This window comes from Pezoporus flaviventris, unplaced genomic scaffold (genome assembly GCF_033815535.1).
Source record: "Pezoporus flaviventris isolate CSIRO_AGI_PZ_B2104156 unplaced genomic scaffold, CSIRO_AGI_Pfla_v1 ptg000063l, whole genome shotgun sequence".
In the NCBI taxonomy this organism is placed as follows: domain Eukaryota; kingdom Metazoa; phylum Chordata; class Aves; order Psittaciformes; family Psittacidae; genus Pezoporus; species Pezoporus flaviventris.
This window is the reverse complement of record NW_026892611.1, coordinates 2234229-2252174: the sequence shown is the minus strand read 5'-3', so window position 1 is coordinate 2252174 and position 17946 is coordinate 2234229. Positions and strand designations below refer to the sequence as shown.

At 41.4% G+C, this 17946-nt stretch overlaps 1 protein-coding gene across 6 annotated transcripts; it reads left to right on the top strand.

Annotated features, from left to right (window-relative positions):
• The first annotated feature begins 226 nt into the window (after positions 1-226).
• INPP5K (inositol polyphosphate-5-phosphatase K) lies at positions 227-17821 on the top strand. Of its 6 annotated transcripts, none has more exons than XM_061470024.1 (14): positions 2170-2302; positions 4327-4647; positions 4812-4919; positions 5628-5736; positions 8295-8411; positions 8737-8909; positions 9754-9865; positions 10424-10533; positions 11077-11103; positions 12765-12957; positions 13190-13327; positions 13478-13553; positions 14280-14384; positions 15166-17821. In XM_061470024.1, exons 2-13 carry the CDS (start codon positions 4373-4375, stop codon positions 14339-14341), a joined length of 1500 nt encoding a protein of 499 aa, XP_061326008.1. In that variant the 5' UTR covers positions 2170-2302; positions 4327-4372; the 3' UTR covers positions 14342-14384; positions 15166-17821. The 6 variants fall into 6 exon arrangements, with proteins under 6 accessions (XP_061326005.1, XP_061326007.1, XP_061326008.1 ...); XM_061470020.1 differs by having other exon boundaries at positions 13478-13561; XM_061470021.1 differs by lacking the exon at positions 4327-4647 and having other exon boundaries at positions 227-2302; positions 13478-13561.
• Positions 17822-17946: the final 125 nt, after the last annotated feature.

Sequence of the window (17946 nt, the reverse complement as noted above, 5' to 3'; positions counted from 1 at the left end):
GGCTTCTGCACGGCATTACCTGGTTCTGTCTTAGCACACATGAATTAAAGGCTGTGCAGAAGCTGCGTGCAGCATCCCCGCGCTTGGGCCTTCAGCACTTAACTTTTGTGTTCCACTTTAGGGGCACGTGGTCCCTTTGGCCTCTGTTGCTCTGTTGTCCTTCAGCTGCGTGTGTCACTTCTACATAGTCATTATGGAAAGTTGCTTGGCACATGTTGCTAAATGATTTTGGCTCCATAATAATAATGATGTGATTTCCTAGACAAGTTGGGGTGTAGCAAAAGCTGGGGTACAAGTAAAGTCTTGGTATCTGAGTCCATCCAGATGCCTGGGTTGGTGGTTCTGCTCAGCAATAATATTCTTCCCATTGTAAGACTGACTAAAATATCTCCTTTCTTACTATAAAAAAGAGCAGCTTTTAAAGACCTGCAGTTGTTTTCTAGGATATCTGTTGGTTATTATAAATCACAAAGGACACTGTTAACATAAAGAGCTCTGGTTATTTAATGAACTTCCAATACTTGCTGTAACTATCCTTTATGTTGATATCAGCTTTAGACAATCAAATAAGCAGAACAGAATCAAAGAAATGCTGCTTTATTAAATACATTTGAGAAGAAAACCCAATTTCCTTGCTTATGCCTAAGGCCCAATGTTTGATTTATCCTTTGTTTTCCTAGTAGCAATCACTTTACGTTCCACTTCTGTCTTTGGCGGCGCTAACATGAAATACTCAATGCCAAGCACAGTCGTGGCTCTGTCACCGCCTTTGAGGCATCTTTGTGGCGTTGACTCCTTCAGCCCTTCACATTCCTGCGAGCAGGAGATCCTGACATGATCCCAGTGAGGGATCCGAAGTGGTTTTGGAGCGAGGGAAGACGAGGCGTGCTCTGGAGGGGAGAGGATGGTGCTTGGTTCCTGGGGGAGGGGGCAGTTTATCCCTTTACTTTTAGTTTGTTCTGTTTGCCTTACTCATGTCAAAGTGCAATAAGCTCTGAATTGTACCAGTAACTCTGGCAGGCTCCTCTCAGTGACCTCAGGTGGCTTTGTGGGGCAGGGGTGGGCTCTGAGGGGTTTTTAAGCGCTCTCACCAGGCACAAATAAAACAGATTTCATGTAGAATACTTAAACCGCATTTTAATCCGTGAGGCTCTTTGGGACCAGGATGGTTTCGTGGCATCTCCTCTCGCTGTTGCAGAAGTAGGCCCCAGTTGTAGTTCTTTGAGTTGCGAGTATTTTAACAGAGAATTCATGCACTGACTTCTGTTCCTGTTTGTCTGTTACGTCTCGAGGGATCCTTACACTTGAGGACAACCTGGGAATACGACACAGCACGCTTGTTCTTTCAGTTCCTGTTATCCAAGAGGCTTTCGAGCCGGTGACACTAATCGCAGTGGAAGCAGATTGTAACATTCCACCCTGCAATCCTTTTCTGATCCTCTGATTTCAGAGTGAGAGCTTTTACACAAAGCTTTCCTGATTAGTGGGGAAAAATGGGAGAAAAACAAGAAGCAGGAACTCCAGCTTGGATATTTCCACCTTTCCCTGCCCTTTTGCTTTCTGTCCTTCCAGTTTAATCCAAAGTGGAAGCATCCCTCAGCCTCGGGATAGACAAATCCTATCACGACCTTCCCACCTCGATGCGTGGTGAGTGTCTTTCATCAGCTTCAGCAGGAACCCCTCAATCTGCCAGCTCCATGAGGGGTTGTTGCTGGGCTGTTGGTCCATTGTAGGGTGATGGTTGGTTGGGGACCCCCTCTCTGCTCCACACTGGGGGTCCGGAGCCTGGTACCTCGCCTCGGGCTGGTTTGTCCATCCCCACTGCCCCGTTCTGCTGGGTTCATCCATCATCGTGCTCTTTCCTTTGGCAACACACACTTTGTAGGATGGGTTAGGTTATCTCGTTGTTTCTTTAAATGTGAGTTTGTGCCTTTTTTTGTCTCCTAAATCTTCCAATACAGGCATATTGGAAACGAAATCTAATAAAATACTAGACAGAGCTTTTTACGCCTCCTTCTCCTTTGTTTTGGGTGCTGATGGGGGGGGCGGTACGCGAAACCCTCCAGAGTCCTCCCACACGCTTGGGGGCGCCACCGCCCTTCCGCCGTCCCGCCCTTGTCACGAGGGCCAATCGGCGCGGGGCGGTGCCGGCCGTGGGCGTGGCCTCTCTGAGGGGAGCCAGGAGGCCGCGGGCCGGGCCGGGAGAGCGGAGGCCGGGGCGCCCGGTGTCCCCTTCCCAGCGCCTCCCGGCCGGGTCCATGGGCATGGAACCGGAGCACCGCGCTGCCGTGAGGGAGCTGAGGTGAGCCGAGGGGTCGGTGGGAGGGGAGCTTGGGTGAGTACGGGGGGGAAAAGTCGCTAAATCGTTACGCAGTTAGGTCGGAATTAGCGAAACCTGTGTTTTTGCTCATTAAGAAGGAGTTTCGCTAATTGGCGGTGTTACATAGTCATCTGGAGTAAAGAAAAGCTGATCTGGTTTGAAAGCGTCGGGACTGGGAGGCTTACTGAGTATTGTTTGGGTCCTAGGGACTTGCCAGAGCCCTACTTAGGTTTAATGAGGGCATTAATGCGATTTAATTTAGCCGCTGTCTCAAATGTGTGGGTTTTGTGAGGAGAAAGGGGCTCGGATAACTCTTTGGCTATTGATTTTACGTTGTGTCTTCTCGTGGCGCCTCCTGAGGTGATAAGTTTCATCTGCTGAGGTGGTGGGTTGTGTGGTGTCCACACCGTGAGCTTGGCTCTGTAAAGGATAATGTCTGTATTGGGAAAATAGAACACCAAACAGTACGAACATTTGCTCAAAGAGATTAAAATTCACCTTAATGCATTATTATTAACACGGGGACCCTAAAAGATTCTTAACTATTGAATCACGTCAGGAATCAGTGACACGAAACAGCAGTTCGCTTGTATTTAGGAATGTGTTGGTGGAGAGCATACCCGAGCCTGGGTTCTGGTGGTAGGGAAAGCTTCTGGAAGAGGTTGAGCCTTTTCCCTTTGGTAAAGGCTGCTCTTGTGGCACCAGTGAAACCTGGTGTTGTTGATGTTCCCTCCTTACCATGGGCAGTAATGCTGTGGCCTGGTGAAGCATCAGCAGACCTTTGGGATTGCATAATGCTGCAGGTTATTTGCTTTGCTTTGCATGGATATTCATGGTTTGGGTTGGAAAGGACCTGAAGATCATCCAGTTCCACCCGTCTGCCGTGGGCAGGGATACCTCACACTAAGCCGTGTCACCCAGGGCTCCCTCATGGTTCAGTCTTTCCTGCAGACATTATAACCTCCAGTGAAACAGAACTGTTAGGGATGTTCTTGACATTTGTACCAGTTAAACCTTTGGTATAAACTCTGTTGCTGCAGTTTCCCCCTGTTCATAGCAGTGTGGATACTGGATGCTTTGAGGAATACGATTTCTGTCAGTAATAAGTGATAACCTCAATATTATTTCAGTTTTGTTTAATCAGGTTATTGCCTTTACAGAAATAGTAAGTGTGGTGTTCCCAAGTGATACACATCTCTGGCCGAACTAAATTTGCAGCATAAATACCTTTTCCTTCCTTTTTTCCCCCTAGAAATGTGTTTTAGGAGAACTTTTGGCTGACTTCAGTGTAGTCTTACAAAGAGAATCAATTGGTGAGAGAAATGATGGATCGCTTTAGGCTGGTGTGCAAGGTCATTTTCCATTGTGTCACCTTGAGCAGGCTGTGGGATAAAAACATGTCCGTAACAGTGGATGTATTGATGAGATTCATTATTTAACTATCATTTAATAGCTAACTATTCACTGATAATATAGGACCTTAAGATGGATGGGAAATTAACAGCTTATTGTCTTTTAAGTCTGTCTGACCTGTAACAAGACTGACTGTAAAGTGAATCCCCTTTTTAGAAGCTCTGATGTTGAAATTACCATCTTATGAAGAAACAGCAAGTCAGAGAACACATGAATGCTTCTGACAGTGCTGGAGGGGAGCAGCAGCTCTGCTTGGTGTTGGTCAGAACTGTGTGTTTGCGTGTTTGGGAGCTGGAGATTATATTTCTGGTAGTCTGCAGCTGGAGGCACATGATTGATTCAAATCAGCAATAAATTCTTTTAAATCTTGAGCTTATAGAATTAACCACCTTAAATCTATTACGAAGAAACAATTCCCTGTGTGAGGCAGGACGTGATTGCTGTTTTTGTACCAATCCAGTGAGTGTAGTGGTAACGCTGCAGGCTTTTCCAGCCTTGCTGCATCTACACTTGTCCCGTTGCTTTAAAAGCATCTCACACGAGTGCAGACTTGATCCGGAAGACCCTGGGCTATCTACTTCTTATATACTTAGGATTTTAAGGAGCTGGTCCTTCAGAGTGTAGTTACTTTTGGAGCACATGGCATCCCCCAGCAGTGAAGATGCATGTCAAGATTCAGCAGCTCTGTCCCTATCCGATTTGGAGAGCCTGCACCACGTCCGCAGCCGGTCCGCCAGTTTCAGCAGCACAGGGTCCAGTGGCCGTTTGCAGCTCCGACAACGAGTAGCCCAGCTTATGGCTTGTGTAGAGGACATCAGCTCGGATGATGAAATTAATGAAGAAGTGTCCCGCACTCTGGATGAAGCTTTCCTTATCTGGGGGAAAAAGCTGAAGGATAAATGGCAGGAATTCAGGTTTTGTTCCCTCTACTGGGGTTTGTGGTGCTAGCTATTAAATAAATTTCTGACTGTTCAAAAGCGACAGAAGTTGTTGTTTCTGTAGCTAGATGCTCTGTGAGGAAATTAGATGCCCTTAGGGTTTAGTTTTAGCATTGGTTTTATGTGATTTTTCTTTGTAGACTACACTTAGTTACCTGGAATGTGGGTACAGCTTCTCCACCTCCTGATGTCAGTAGTTTACTTCAGCTCGATTCACTGGGCACAACTATGGATATGTATGTTATAGGGTAAGTGTATATTTATATTTGCATATATTAAAGAACTTGCTTTGTAAGTTTATTGCAATATTGCTCAATTTCAAACAGCTTTATGTGTGCTTTGGGGTGACTGTGCAATGTGAATCGCTGTCTGGGAGACAGTTTGACATTACTGCTAACAGAAGGTGAAGAGTAGAGTTAGTGACTTAGAACAGAGATGATTTATAGCAAGAAGAGCTTTTCCTTTGTGCTGCTGTTCTGTGACAAAATATAGAATACCTTCTTTTCCAAACACAGTCTTTGGCTGCTGTTTTCTTTGTTGGCATGTGAAGGCATATTCATTTTGATATGAAAGTTGTCCAAAATTCAGCATGTTTAAAACATATTAGTTCAAGTTTATTAGGCACAAGTTGCCATCCTGCTTTACAAACTCTCTTGAGATTTTGGAACCTGGCAGTCAGGTTATTTATGATAACATCTTTTGAGTCTAGCATTGCCTTAAACTCTGTTTTCAGCTGTATATAAGCTGCTTTAACTTGCCTTTTCTCAGTGTTAGATGTGTTAGATTGTGGATGGGTTAAACTGCTTGTCAGAAACTGAACAGCAAGACATTTCTGAGTTATGCTGTTATAAGAGTTATGTGAGCCCTGTTAGGATGCTGTGGTCTGTGTTCTGGAAAGGCTGTATTAATGCTGTCAAAACCAAGTGATACAGCATGAGTAATCTTGATGTCTTCAGCTTACAGGAGGTAAACTCAAAAATCACAAATTTCCTGTCTGACTTGGCATTTGATGATCCGTGGAGCATTTTCCTCATGACTGTATTGTCTCCGTTGGGATATATCAAGGTAATTGTTGCCATCTCTTAAGTGTCACAGCAGTGAAGGAAAATGTCTTCCCCAGCTCCATATAGATGTGTTTTCCTGTCAAGCTCTCCATAAAAGATAAGTTGATGGTGTTTTTTGCAGGTGTCAATCACTTCCATGGTGCACATGTGTTAGAAGTGATTCTTCATCACACTTGTTTTGTCTTGGTTTGTTGATAAAGGCAGTTTAATTTTTCTCTACTAATACTAGTGACCTTAATTTTAGCAGTAACAATTAGACATGGATTTTTAGTTCTCATTTGGAACAGTTGGGCAATTTTGGTGCTTTTGCAGCTCAGCTGACAAGCAGCAGGACGTTGCTCAGATACACTGGCAACAGCATGTGAAGTACTGCAGAACCTGTGATGAATAGAAAAATACCCCTGTCATAATATAAATACATTCTCGAGGAACAGAGTAATGAAGATGATTTAAAATGAAATATGATGTAACCTTACACTCAGCAGCACTCTGGTGGTTTAAATGACAAGATTTTTGGTAGTATCTGAGGCATGGGATCAGCTAGTGTAGTGGCTATTTTAATAATGCAAACAATAAACATAGGAGGATATCCTGAATTTCTCTAATATAGAGATATTAAAACCTTTTGAATGTTATATTGGTTTCCTAAAGCTGTATTTCGGGGTGATTTTGCTGAGATGACTGTATTACTGTATTATGGACTGCATGCCAATCAGACTGAGTAGTTGTGCCATTCTTTTAACTGTAATTAAACAAAACAAAGGACCCATTGGGATTTATAAAAAGAAAGAAAAAACCATTGTTCATTCTGGTGTAAGGCATCGCTGATAAACAGTCAAAATCTGGCTGTGGGCTGACATTCAGGCCCTGTGTACAGGCAATTGAGGAGAATTCCTCGTGGAATGCATGGTTGATTCTGAATTCCGATTTAGAAATGTGGTCCTTTGGACACACTGATGAAAGGATGCTGCCACCTAACGGTTTTCAGGAGGACTTGATCATCTCTTCACAATAAGGCAACTGTCAGGCCAGGTCAGAATCAACACAGGCAGTGAGGAGAGCTTCTGCTAGGACTTGTCTGGGAAGCTGGCAGAGGAGGAGAGGAGCAGTTACCCACTCTTTGCTGACCTGTGACAAGGTTGGGTGTAGAGGGTGTCATCCTTGGGGCATTCTGCCCCTTCAAAACAGGGTCTGTTTTCAGAGTGCTGTGTTGGCTGGTCAGTCAGTTCTTTCCCCATAAACAGAATCATGTCCCCTCTGTGGAAGCTCTTTGCTTAATTTGGCACTAAGTATTGGTGGGAAGAGCCCTGGTTCCAGCAGAGGAGGGATCCATTGTGTTTGGATGTTCAAGACCTACAGAGAAAAGAGGCTTCATATGAATCTTGAGAAATATGTGAGGCCTGGCCCACAGCAGAATGAAACGTAGCAAATAAAGGAACTGAAAGATCTTGGTATCTCCTGAGCATGATTATGGAAAGGAGAATACTGGTTGCTCCAAATGTCTGAACAGACACAAATATTTGTGCATTACCTAGTAACTGTGATCCATCATTTCAATATACTGCTTAGTATTTTGTTGGGTTCAAGGAAAATATTAACACAGATTCTGAACCCATTTAATTGCGTAGATGTGGCGGCAAAGAAAGGAGGAATTCTGTTTTAAATTGGGGCTGAGTTTCTGTACTTCCAGCGTTTGCATAGACAGTGTTATTCTTAATCAGCTTTTATCCTAATGTAGTCTTTCTCTAAGTTCATCCAGCATAAAACTGAACTACAATTAATCTATTTCAGTGTCTGTATTTGAAACTGAATCATTATCATTAAAACAAACACTTAAAATGAATTTTGTCTTTCATGCCAGGACCATTGTAAAGTTCATACATTTTTAATGAAGAGCAAGATTGTTTAGACTATTTCCACTCACACTACAAAAACACCCCAAACCACAAAAAACCCAAACAGTATCTTAAAACTTAAACATCTTTGGAACTGTTTGGTAAATCAGCTTTTACAGGCATTGCAGGCAGGAGTTACTGCTATTTGTAGCTTATGGGTTTTGCTAATGCCCAGAATTAAATGCTGTGCTTTTTAGGCATTTTAATGGCATTTAGAATGATGATTTTTCTGCTGAAGGATGTTTCAATTCAAAGAAGCTGTTGGAGGACTTGTAGGTGTTCCATTTATTATAGATGAAAAACCAAGGATTTGGTTCTTCCTGGACAGACAGAACGATAGAAACAGAAGATTGGTGAGGCAGAAGAAAGGTTCTTAAAGATGTTTGGGCAAATACATGTGTTTTGAGGTCCACTTCAGATTTGTAACATAATGTTGCAACTAATTACTCTCTCAACTGATTAGTTGAGAGATTCATCAGGACCATTTATAAGCAAGTGTACCATAAGGATGTGTTCTCACAGCACAGTGCTGAAGCCAGGTTTGGTGAGGGAATTGCATAACTTCTGCTATGGCATTCTGCACCTAAAAGCTCTTATGAACTAATCCAAGGAATTCCAAATACCTCCCTGGAAGTGACCAGTCCCTCTTTTGTGTCTCTTCCAGCTCTCCTCCGTTCGCATGCAGGGATTGCTACTTCTGATCTTTGTGAAGCACGTCCACCTGCCTTTCATACGGGACCTTCATACCCAGTTCACACGCACAGGCCTCTATGGATACTGGGTGAGGAAGTGTCTGAGACTTGATTACCTGGTTCATTATGTGGTGTGTGCCTCTGCATGGTTTCATGGTGGGAAGGAGGATAGGTGGGTTACTTGAAAGTGAATACTGTTCAGCAGTGAGATTCACTTGTTTGAAGCTTGTGTGCAAGTGCACATGACAGATCATAATTTTACCAACTTAATAACTGATATGCAGCTTGTGTAGGAAGAGATTCAATTCATTTAAATCTAAGTAGCAAGACTGAAAGACGTATAGGTGGTGGTAATAGCTATGCTTGCAGGTATTGACTGTAGTTTCAGAGAACATTGTTCATCTTCCATGCCAGGGCAACAAAGGAGGAGTCACCATTCGCATGTCCCTCTATGGTCACACAGTTTGTTTCATGAACTGCCACTTGCCAGCTCACATGGAGAACACAGAGCAGCGGCTGGATGACTTTGAGAAAATTCTGGAAATGCAGTTTGAAGGAGAGAATATTCCAAGTGCCTTGGAACATGAGTGAGTTGTTCAGACCCTCTTCTGGCTGTAGTGGTTTTATCTGTTCTAGGGTAAACTCGTGCACTGAGGAGTTTGGAGTTTTCATCCATCATTTTTGGTTTGAATGTCTTTTCAGCCTTGACCCTGAATCCTGTGTGGAAAAGGTAACCTGAAAGGTGGAGGTCTATTTTGCAAGACTGTTCTCTTCCAGTCTTGAATTGCATTAAATCTGTTGGTTATGTACTGCACATGTCTTGTGCTAGAGAGCTTCAGAAGCTAAAGCCCATTTATACCAAAAATCCTAAAGCTTGCTATGAAATGTTTATCTTCCTGCATTCTTTTCAAAAAAATTGAAAAAACAGCTTTCCTGTTGTTTGCAACATTGCTGATAATACACTCCAGTGCTTTGGAGTAATTTTTTTTCCTAACAACTATAGAACACCCAAGATGTATCCCTGCTTTCCCAAGGCACTAAACCAGAGCTCTTGAGTTAGTGCATTAACATAACCAACTGCTGCAAAGGTTGAGAGTTTTGTGAATGACTTTACCTACCGTTAAAACTTAATTCTAGCTCTGGTGGAGATGTAAGTCATTAGGAGAAGTTAATTTTCAGGCAGTAATGAGCAAGCAGCAAGAATCAAGTGATCTATTTTGTATTTCAATTCCCTTAAGTTTTTGTTTAGCAGCAGGTGATCACTGTGTGAGTTTATCTGTAGCTCCTTAATGTTTGTTGTTTAAGCTGTAGATTGAGTAGTGTAAGTGATTAGAGCACCTAATTAGAGTAATGGCACATATTGTATTGAATTCTTCTCTCCTGCTAATGGGTTCCTATAAATCTTCCGTGGGTTTTTGCCTTTCTTTTAAGTGTTCTCTTCTGGTTTGGAGATCTGAACTTCCGGATCGCGGATTATGGCATACACTTTGTCCGGGAATCAATAAACAACAAGCGTTACAATCTGCTCTGGGAAAAGGACCAGGTACGATGTCTTAATGTGTTTGGGGGATTGGTTTGGTTTGTTTTTAATGCACACAAACACTGTAGTTAACATTACCTCTGGAGTTTCTAATTTCCATTAAAGAACACAAGTTCAGAGTACACATGAGGTGGAACAGATCTGGCTGTTCCCTCTCTCCCTTCTCAGGCATAACCCCCAATCAGTTGCAGTCCATTTCTGCTTTTCTTTAGTTTCCTACTTGTTTACAATGCTTGTGTTTGAAGTGTTCTTTGAACGTCATGGCTTGTGATTTGTTCCTCACCTTAACATCTTCTCCTTTTTTTACTTCTCCAAAGAATTATTTTTAAGAGAAGCTTATTCTGGAATTTGTTTTGAATAGAACTGCTACCAAACTTTTAAAGAGATCATGTCAGGAGTTCTGGCAGTAGCAAAGAGGCAATTCTGAATTTACCTTTCCATCTATATTATATTGACTGGCGTATTGGATTCTTGGAAGACGTTTTCTCATCTCCGTTCCCAGTTGCCCATTAAGCTCTGATTTTAAACATGATCTTTTAAAGTTACTTTTTCTTTCTGCAGTTAAATATGGCTAAAAAGAAGGAAGCGTTTCTTCAGGAATTCATAGAGGGTCCTCTGCACTTTAAACCCACCTACAAGTTTGACCTTTATTCGGATGTATATGACACAAGGTAAAAGCATAGCAGATGAGTTTAGACATGGAATATTAGAGTGAATGTGGTGCTTGGCCAAATACCACTTTAGTAATGAGTGTACTGGTTAACTGGGGCTATGAAGCAGTTCTGTTAGGCTCATTCAGTGCCACATCAGAAGAAATGAGTATTTCTGGCTGAAGAAGCCTGAGTCTGCTGGTTGCATGAGGGAAGTGGTGAAACAACCCAGCTTTCTTTTTGGAAAGACTGGATTAATAGAATAAACCAGTGTTTGTTTAAGCCACTTCTTTTTTGCTTGTTAATACTAAAAGTGCCCACTGGTGTCAGAAATGAGCAAGGGGAAGAGAGAACTGGCTGCAATTTTCGTTTAAGCATTTCATTTGACAACAAGTTAATGTAAATATGTCTTTATAAATTATTTTAAGTTGAAAGCTGGTTAAGTTTCCAAAGTTTTTCTCTGACACTAAAATCTGTTGTAAAGTATTAGTCTTTATGTTTCAACAGAAGGATAAGTTCCTGTCCAAACAGGGGGTTTGTACTGATCTTTTTCTTTACTTCCAGAGAGCAGAAGTCCCTCTTTTGGTTTAAGTAAGAAGAGAACTTTCTGGATTTCATAGATCAGTAAATATTTCAAAATCAAAGCAATGCTCCTTCCTGAGCTTTTGATTTGATTTTTGTGAAATATTTGAAAATCAGATGACAGCTGATTTTCTTCAGGGATGTTCTGAACCTGTCTGGAAGCTGCAGTGTTATCTCCTCTGCTGTTGCACTTAACATTGGAAGCTTATTCATTTGGATCCAAAGACATTTTACACTGTAATTGAGTGTGAAGAGATATAATGGAACCAGCAGTAAATCCAGTTAACACAAAATACTTATAATAATCCAAACCTAAACATTCTAAGGATGATTCCTAGAGCCATAGCCTGTATTGGCTCAGTTAAAGAACAAAAAACATGCTTGTGCATACTGTGTGCATTCTACTGTTCTTCAAGCAGGTTGGATGGGGGTGCTCAGTAGGTGTCAAGGCGAGCTCCTTAAAAAGTGTGCATTGTATGAAGCACACAGCATTTTGTTATCTTCAGCGTGGATTTTGAGGGTTTGTTTCCCATCTATTACACCTTTTCTTCTCTAAAACAGTGAGTGTATTAGCTTAAGCTGTTGGTTTGGTATTTTCTTGCACAGCAGAGCAGACATCTGGCAGCTCAAAGATTTCTGTCGGTTTATAGAATTCCTGCAGTAAGTGGGATATGGCCCTTTAGTCATTTAAAATCCTTCCACCTTCTTAAAGGTGAGTCAGACTTGATATGGGAAGGGGTAAACCAAAAAGAGCTAAATGGCATTTCCAGATTATGGTGATTCTGATAGATAATAAACTGACAGTTTTCCTTACACATCCTGATCATTAACTTCTATAATTCAATCCCATCCATTCTAATTGCTCTTCCATAGGGTATGATCTTTTCTCCATTTCAATTTGAAGTGATACGTCCATACAGAGAGTTGCTATTAAGTCTTCCTCCCACTACAGAAAGACCCAGGAAAGGCTCATGTCTTCTGTTGTTATGGTATAAAAGGAAACTCTGAGTTACAATTACAGTTTGATGTGTAGCACACTTGCAGGCTGCAGGCACAACTGTCTTGATGATAGAATTCTTCTTTTATGATGGGACAGCAGTAGCTTACAAACTTGAAATGCAGGCTAGTACAATGTAGAGGAATTTGAAATACAGCAGTGATTAGTTCAAGCAACCTGAGTTTGCCTGGTTTTTGTTGTTATAAGAACCTTGTTCTCTAATGTTTTGAGTAATTTTGAACATCATTCACACTCTTCCCACATCCTCCATAAGGTTATGCCTCTTTGCTCTAATAACTGCATTTGAAGCTTGGGGCAGTTGCTGCATTATCTCAGTGTTCTTGCATGGTTTTGTGGAGTGGTTTAGGAGAAAGTATCATTTCCTGTATGAAGCCGACTAACCCACTGAAATTCCCTTCTCCCCTTCATTTTACTCCTCTTTCAGAAACCTGTACAACTTATCTGTGGTAAAAGGAGTTGAGTTCAAATTGAGGAAACCTTGCTTGTAAAGTATATCGAACAGAGCTGTAAAATGAAGCCTGGATGTGATTCCCTTCTCTTATTAATATACATCTGACAATCTTTCAACTTTTGAGTAGATCTGTCTCAGTATTTTTAGCTTTTGGCAGCTGTTTTTCACTTCTCATTTTGCCTTTACCTTACACTCTTGCAGTGAGAAGAAAAGAAAGCCAGCGTGGACAGACAGAATCCTTTGGAGAGTGAAGAACCTCTGCCAGCATGCACCGAAAGGCAGCGAATTCTCTGAGGAGCAGCAGACAATTTCTGTTACTTTGAATAATTATATCAGTCACATGAGCTATGGCATCAGCGATCACAAACCTGTTACAGGAACGTTTGGGCTTGAGGTGCTTTCCCACTTACGTCCTTAAGAAAACGTTGCTTTTACTCAGTGTTGCCTTACAGAAGCTGGGTTTAAGTCAATCTCTGTTTCATTCTGATTACAGTGAAGGCAGCAAATGGCTTTCAGGTTATTTCCATTCAGTTCAGGGTCCCACAGCAGATGTGGCAGAGAATAACTTGAAAAGAATAACAGAAAGCATGACAAACATGACTCACTTGAAGCTCTCTTCTGTCTAGTTGAAGCCTCTTGTATCAGAACCTTTGGTCACACTGAGTCCTGAGGGCGAGTGGAGCGCGGAACACGATGTTCTCATCAACTATTCTGCAGTGCCTGAATTCCCAAGCAGTGCTTGGGACTGGATTGGCCTCTTCAAGGTAATGTTACCTCTTCATGGCTCTTTAATGAAGATGGTGAATATGACTGGAGGAGGTTGATAGTCTTCTGTCACAACTTTGACTTTTCCAGATAACAGGTTTTTGTTTCCTTCAGCAGGCTTCTTCACAGGTTTCTGTCTTTCTTTGCAGGTAACTTTCAAGCATGTGAATGACTATGTTACTTATTCTTGGGTAGAAGATGATGAAATTTCTTCTAACAAAGATGGTAAACAAGTAAGCCAGTGGTATTTCTTTCTAATGTTGTTTCCCTTAGAGTAGTATTTAAGGTCTGTTTGTTCCATATCCCCTTTTGCAGGTTCTGTATCCTCTTTCCCAGGCAAAGCAAATTGGAAGCGATACTATTGTTTAAAATCCCTCTTCCTAATTCTTAGTAATTTCCAGGTAGTGTAGCACACCTTCTCAGGGGGGATCATGTTGCTTAAGGGAGTTTATGAAAAAGGAATTTATTGCTGTAGTGGCTTTTCATTGTATTAAAAACTACTGTCTTTTTATATTTTGGTTTTTGCCCCTGAAGTAAGTAACTGGCCATTCTTTTAATCTTTTAAAGTTACTTGATGTAGCCTAAACATTTATTATGTGATTTTCATTACAGTTGTAAGTATATAATGTTACGTTCATTATGCTCTTCCATGTAATACATTGCCACCAGGAGGCAGCTCATCTCCCTCCTTTCTGCCCTCGTGGCCTTGCTCCTTCCCCTCCAACAGCTCTAGGTTTCTTCTTGCTGAACCCAGTCAGCTCACTAACATGGGGAGGGATATTCCCTTCATGACTTACTTCTGTCTTCGTCTTTCTTAGCTTATATTTAGCTTTACACTTGCTTATAAATAGTAAATACTGACTTTTGTGGTGTCCTGAGTAGCAGAAATTGCTTTTTTGTAAGCTTTCTCTGTGGAAGTTGCCCATTGCCTGTTCTTGCTCTTGTTGACAGGTTTACATGAGTGCTGCAGAAATACCAGATGTGGGAGGAGAATTCTTGCTTTGCTTTTATAGCAATAATCTGCAATCAGTAGTTGGTGTCAGCCAGCCTTTTCAGGTAATGTACTGGGAAGCTTTGCTTAATGTTGATGTGAGTTTTTTTTTCGTGTGCAGCTGAACATAGGTGTTGGCAGCAGAAGTAATTGCAAAAAGGATATGTCCTGGCTAACATCCCATGAAAGAATTTGCTGATGTGCTAGAAGACTGAGTAACTATTATAACAATATGTTGTTGTAGTGAAATAAGAGGAGTTTCTCTCTGTCAGCTTTCATTATTGGAATTTCAGGCTCTGTCATGTTAGGTCCCTAGTTTCTGTAAAGATGAGAACTCACCTTAGCTTAAATGCTGACAAGTTTCTGACAGGCTGTTTGCTCCTTGTGCTCTGTTCTGTGGTAGTTTTGCACAGAAATGTTTCCTATGTATTCAGTGAAACTCCATTACCTTGGGGGATACAGTAATGAAAGTTCCTGGTATATCTCAGTGCTGCTGTTCATATTTTTCTTTCTGCATTGGTGAGAAACATCCCAGAGACCAGTATTTCTGTTTTCTCTGAGCTTAATATCTGCCACACACTCTGCAGGATGGCTGTCAGTTGTATGTGGATACAACACACCATCTGCCTTTCTTTTTGCGTGACACTTAATGCTTTGATACCAGTGTAGTGGTATCAGGTTTTATTTTCCTAATTCCATAATTGCTGCTTAGATGCATCACTTTTAATTTCCTCAGTTTCTAGCAAGTGTGTAAGACATCTTTCTCTAATGGTGTATTGTTAGTATAGGGCAGCACAGTGTTTCTGAACGTGTTAATTTGATTTTTAACTGCTGTCTTTCTTCCAGATTCAGCCTAACAGAACATTAATAGGAAAGGAGCTGCCACAGGAAGACGACAGTTGGATGCAGAGACCTGACAATCTGGAATCACACGACGAGTTCTGAAGCAGAAAGGGCATTTAGTGGTCCCGATTCAGGAGTCAGATGATTCTTTATGTCTTAGTAAGAATAAAAGCTTATAATCAGAAGATGGAGTAAGACAGTGCAAGTAAGACAGGTAGGATTGTTCCGAAACTTTGTAAGCTCATAGGAGATAATTTATTGCAGAAACAGGTATTTTTATTGGTATGGAGAGAGTAACTCTCTTGCACTGGAAAAGAACCATAGAAGTAGTACCTGCTGAATGCTGTATGTTTTAAGATGATAGACATTTCTAGTACAAGGATTTAAGCTAAGGAAGTTGTGATCTGTATTAGATTTTTGGGCTTGCTTCTTTTTTTTAGAGGATATTTTATTTATGACACAATAGTTACTATACTGTAACCCCTCAATTGTTGATTTCCAGATCTCGAGTTTAAATGAAGTTATTTAAGAAGTTATTTATTAGATAGAGCAGGTTTTACAGTTTTATTTGCCTTTCAAACATTAGCTGGTTGCCCTTGGGGAAACACATGTAGCAACAGGTCACATGAAAACAACATCTTTGGAGTGTTTAAAGTCTCTTTTGGTGGTAGATCCCATTTCTCCATGCCTTACTGATAGCAGTTTGTAGGATTTTCCAATTCTCAGTTTTCCAAATTGAGATACATTTATCAAAATGCACATTTCCTGCTTTTTTATAAAGCAAATTAGCAATTTGCTTATCACATTTCTCCCTCTGATTTAAGAGAAGTAAAATAACCAGGATCCCACGGTTTCTGACACCAGGTGAGCAGAGCAGAGCTCCTGAAGCACTGAGTGGCAGAGCTCATGGTTTTAACCCCAACTGGTTTTTGTTGTCGTAGTGAGTTTGAAAACATAAAGTCAAATTTAAGTCCTTCCCTGGTACCATCCTGCCATATCATTGCTACTCTTGCTACAGAGATGATGTGATTGTAAATGGGGAATTTCTGTGGAACAGATTCTTTCTCATGGCATCATCTCTGCTATGAAAATTGTAAATCTCTACAATTTATAGCAATATAGGACCTGAAAAATTCCTGTTTTTCTAGAGGTGCTTAAACCTTTAATGTATCCTCCCACTGGAGGGTGGAGGTGGACTAAGAAACATTACATACCTTTAAAAACCTGAAAGGTAGGTAGTTATCTTCAGAAATGGTTTTGTTTCTTGATGAGGAAATGGAGATCTTTGGAAAGGATTGGAAGAGACACCAACACTCCACAGAATCTCAGAGTGCAGTGCTGGAAAAGAGCACTTGTGAGTCTCCCATGTTGTAGATACACAACCTCAAGCTACCTACCACGTGTGGTACGTAAAGTTACTAAACTCTCTTCCGTTGCTTATGGATGGAAGAGAGAAAGTTTGGCTCACATGGAAGAGCAAAGCAAAGGATGTTGTTGTACTTACGCTGGAATATTGCTTCAGAACCCAGTGGATTCCTTTGTGCTCTTTTCCTCAAAGCCTTAGTTTTTACAGGATTCTTTTGAGATCAGAAGTTAACACCTTGAGGTGACGTTTGGTTTGCAGTTACTTGCTTACAGTATTCACTGTATAAAGTCTTCTGAGGTCTGGATGTCTTTGTATGCTGTGGAAACTGTTACATAGGCTAACTGGGCAGGTAGTTGCAGTGTGGAGTGTAAGAACACTTGACTCTGTACATTTTAGTTAGTGGTATCTCAGCCTTAATGCTTGGTGTTGGGAATTGTTTCCAGTTGTAAGTAGTGAGGGCAGGTTCAGAGGATACTGTGTTCATTGCATGGATTAAAACTGTGTAAACTTGAGGTTTACACTCTATACATTCCTCTTACACTTTGGAACAATAGGAGAAACGGTTTTCACATCTGCCCTGGTCTTACAAGAATTAGTTTTGCACTAGATCTGTCAGATGTGTGACTTTATGGCAATTGAGGGCATCAGACAAATCCCTACTGAATTGCAAAGGACTTCTGCAGTTCTCAAGTTGTACTCTCTCCGATTTCACTTGTGGAACTGTGTTACCGTGCTCCATGCAAGGAGATTGTATGGAGGGCTCAGAGAAGAGTGGTCTTTGTACTCCAGAGCACAGCTGGTGATTTATTGTGGACCAAGATCCAGTTTCTTCTAATCAGGGTGCATCTGCTGTTCATGAGCAGCTCAGAGGGGGAGCCATACAGCCGCTTTACATGAGCGAGGAACTCAAGATCCTTAATGTCATGTGAGAGCTGATAACCCTCTCTCAATCACTGGACACAGAAGCTGCATTTTGTAAACTAATCCTTTGACCCACAGGACTTCACTGAGAATGCCCACAGCAGCTGTGATTGAATCTGCTTCAGTGGTAGTAGGACACTGCACACAACTGGGTACTTCCTTCTTCAGTATTATGCACACAGGGGCACTTTTGTTACTACTGTTACCTATGGTAGCTTTCCAAACTATTCCATCACCTGTAATGATGCAATTTCTGATGATTTTTTCTTAAAACACCTTTCATTGGATGCTATAACCACTGGAAATGTTTTTATACTCACATGGTTTCTTTTCATGTACCACTAAAATAAATCCTGGCAGTGAAGTGTTCTACATGGCCTCGACTGATTTGAGAACGAGCACATTGGTTTTGGGTGGGGGGAGCATGAATTGGTGAATGGTGACCTTTCTCCATGGAACTTTGGTCATGTTTAATGCATAGATACAACAGTATTCCA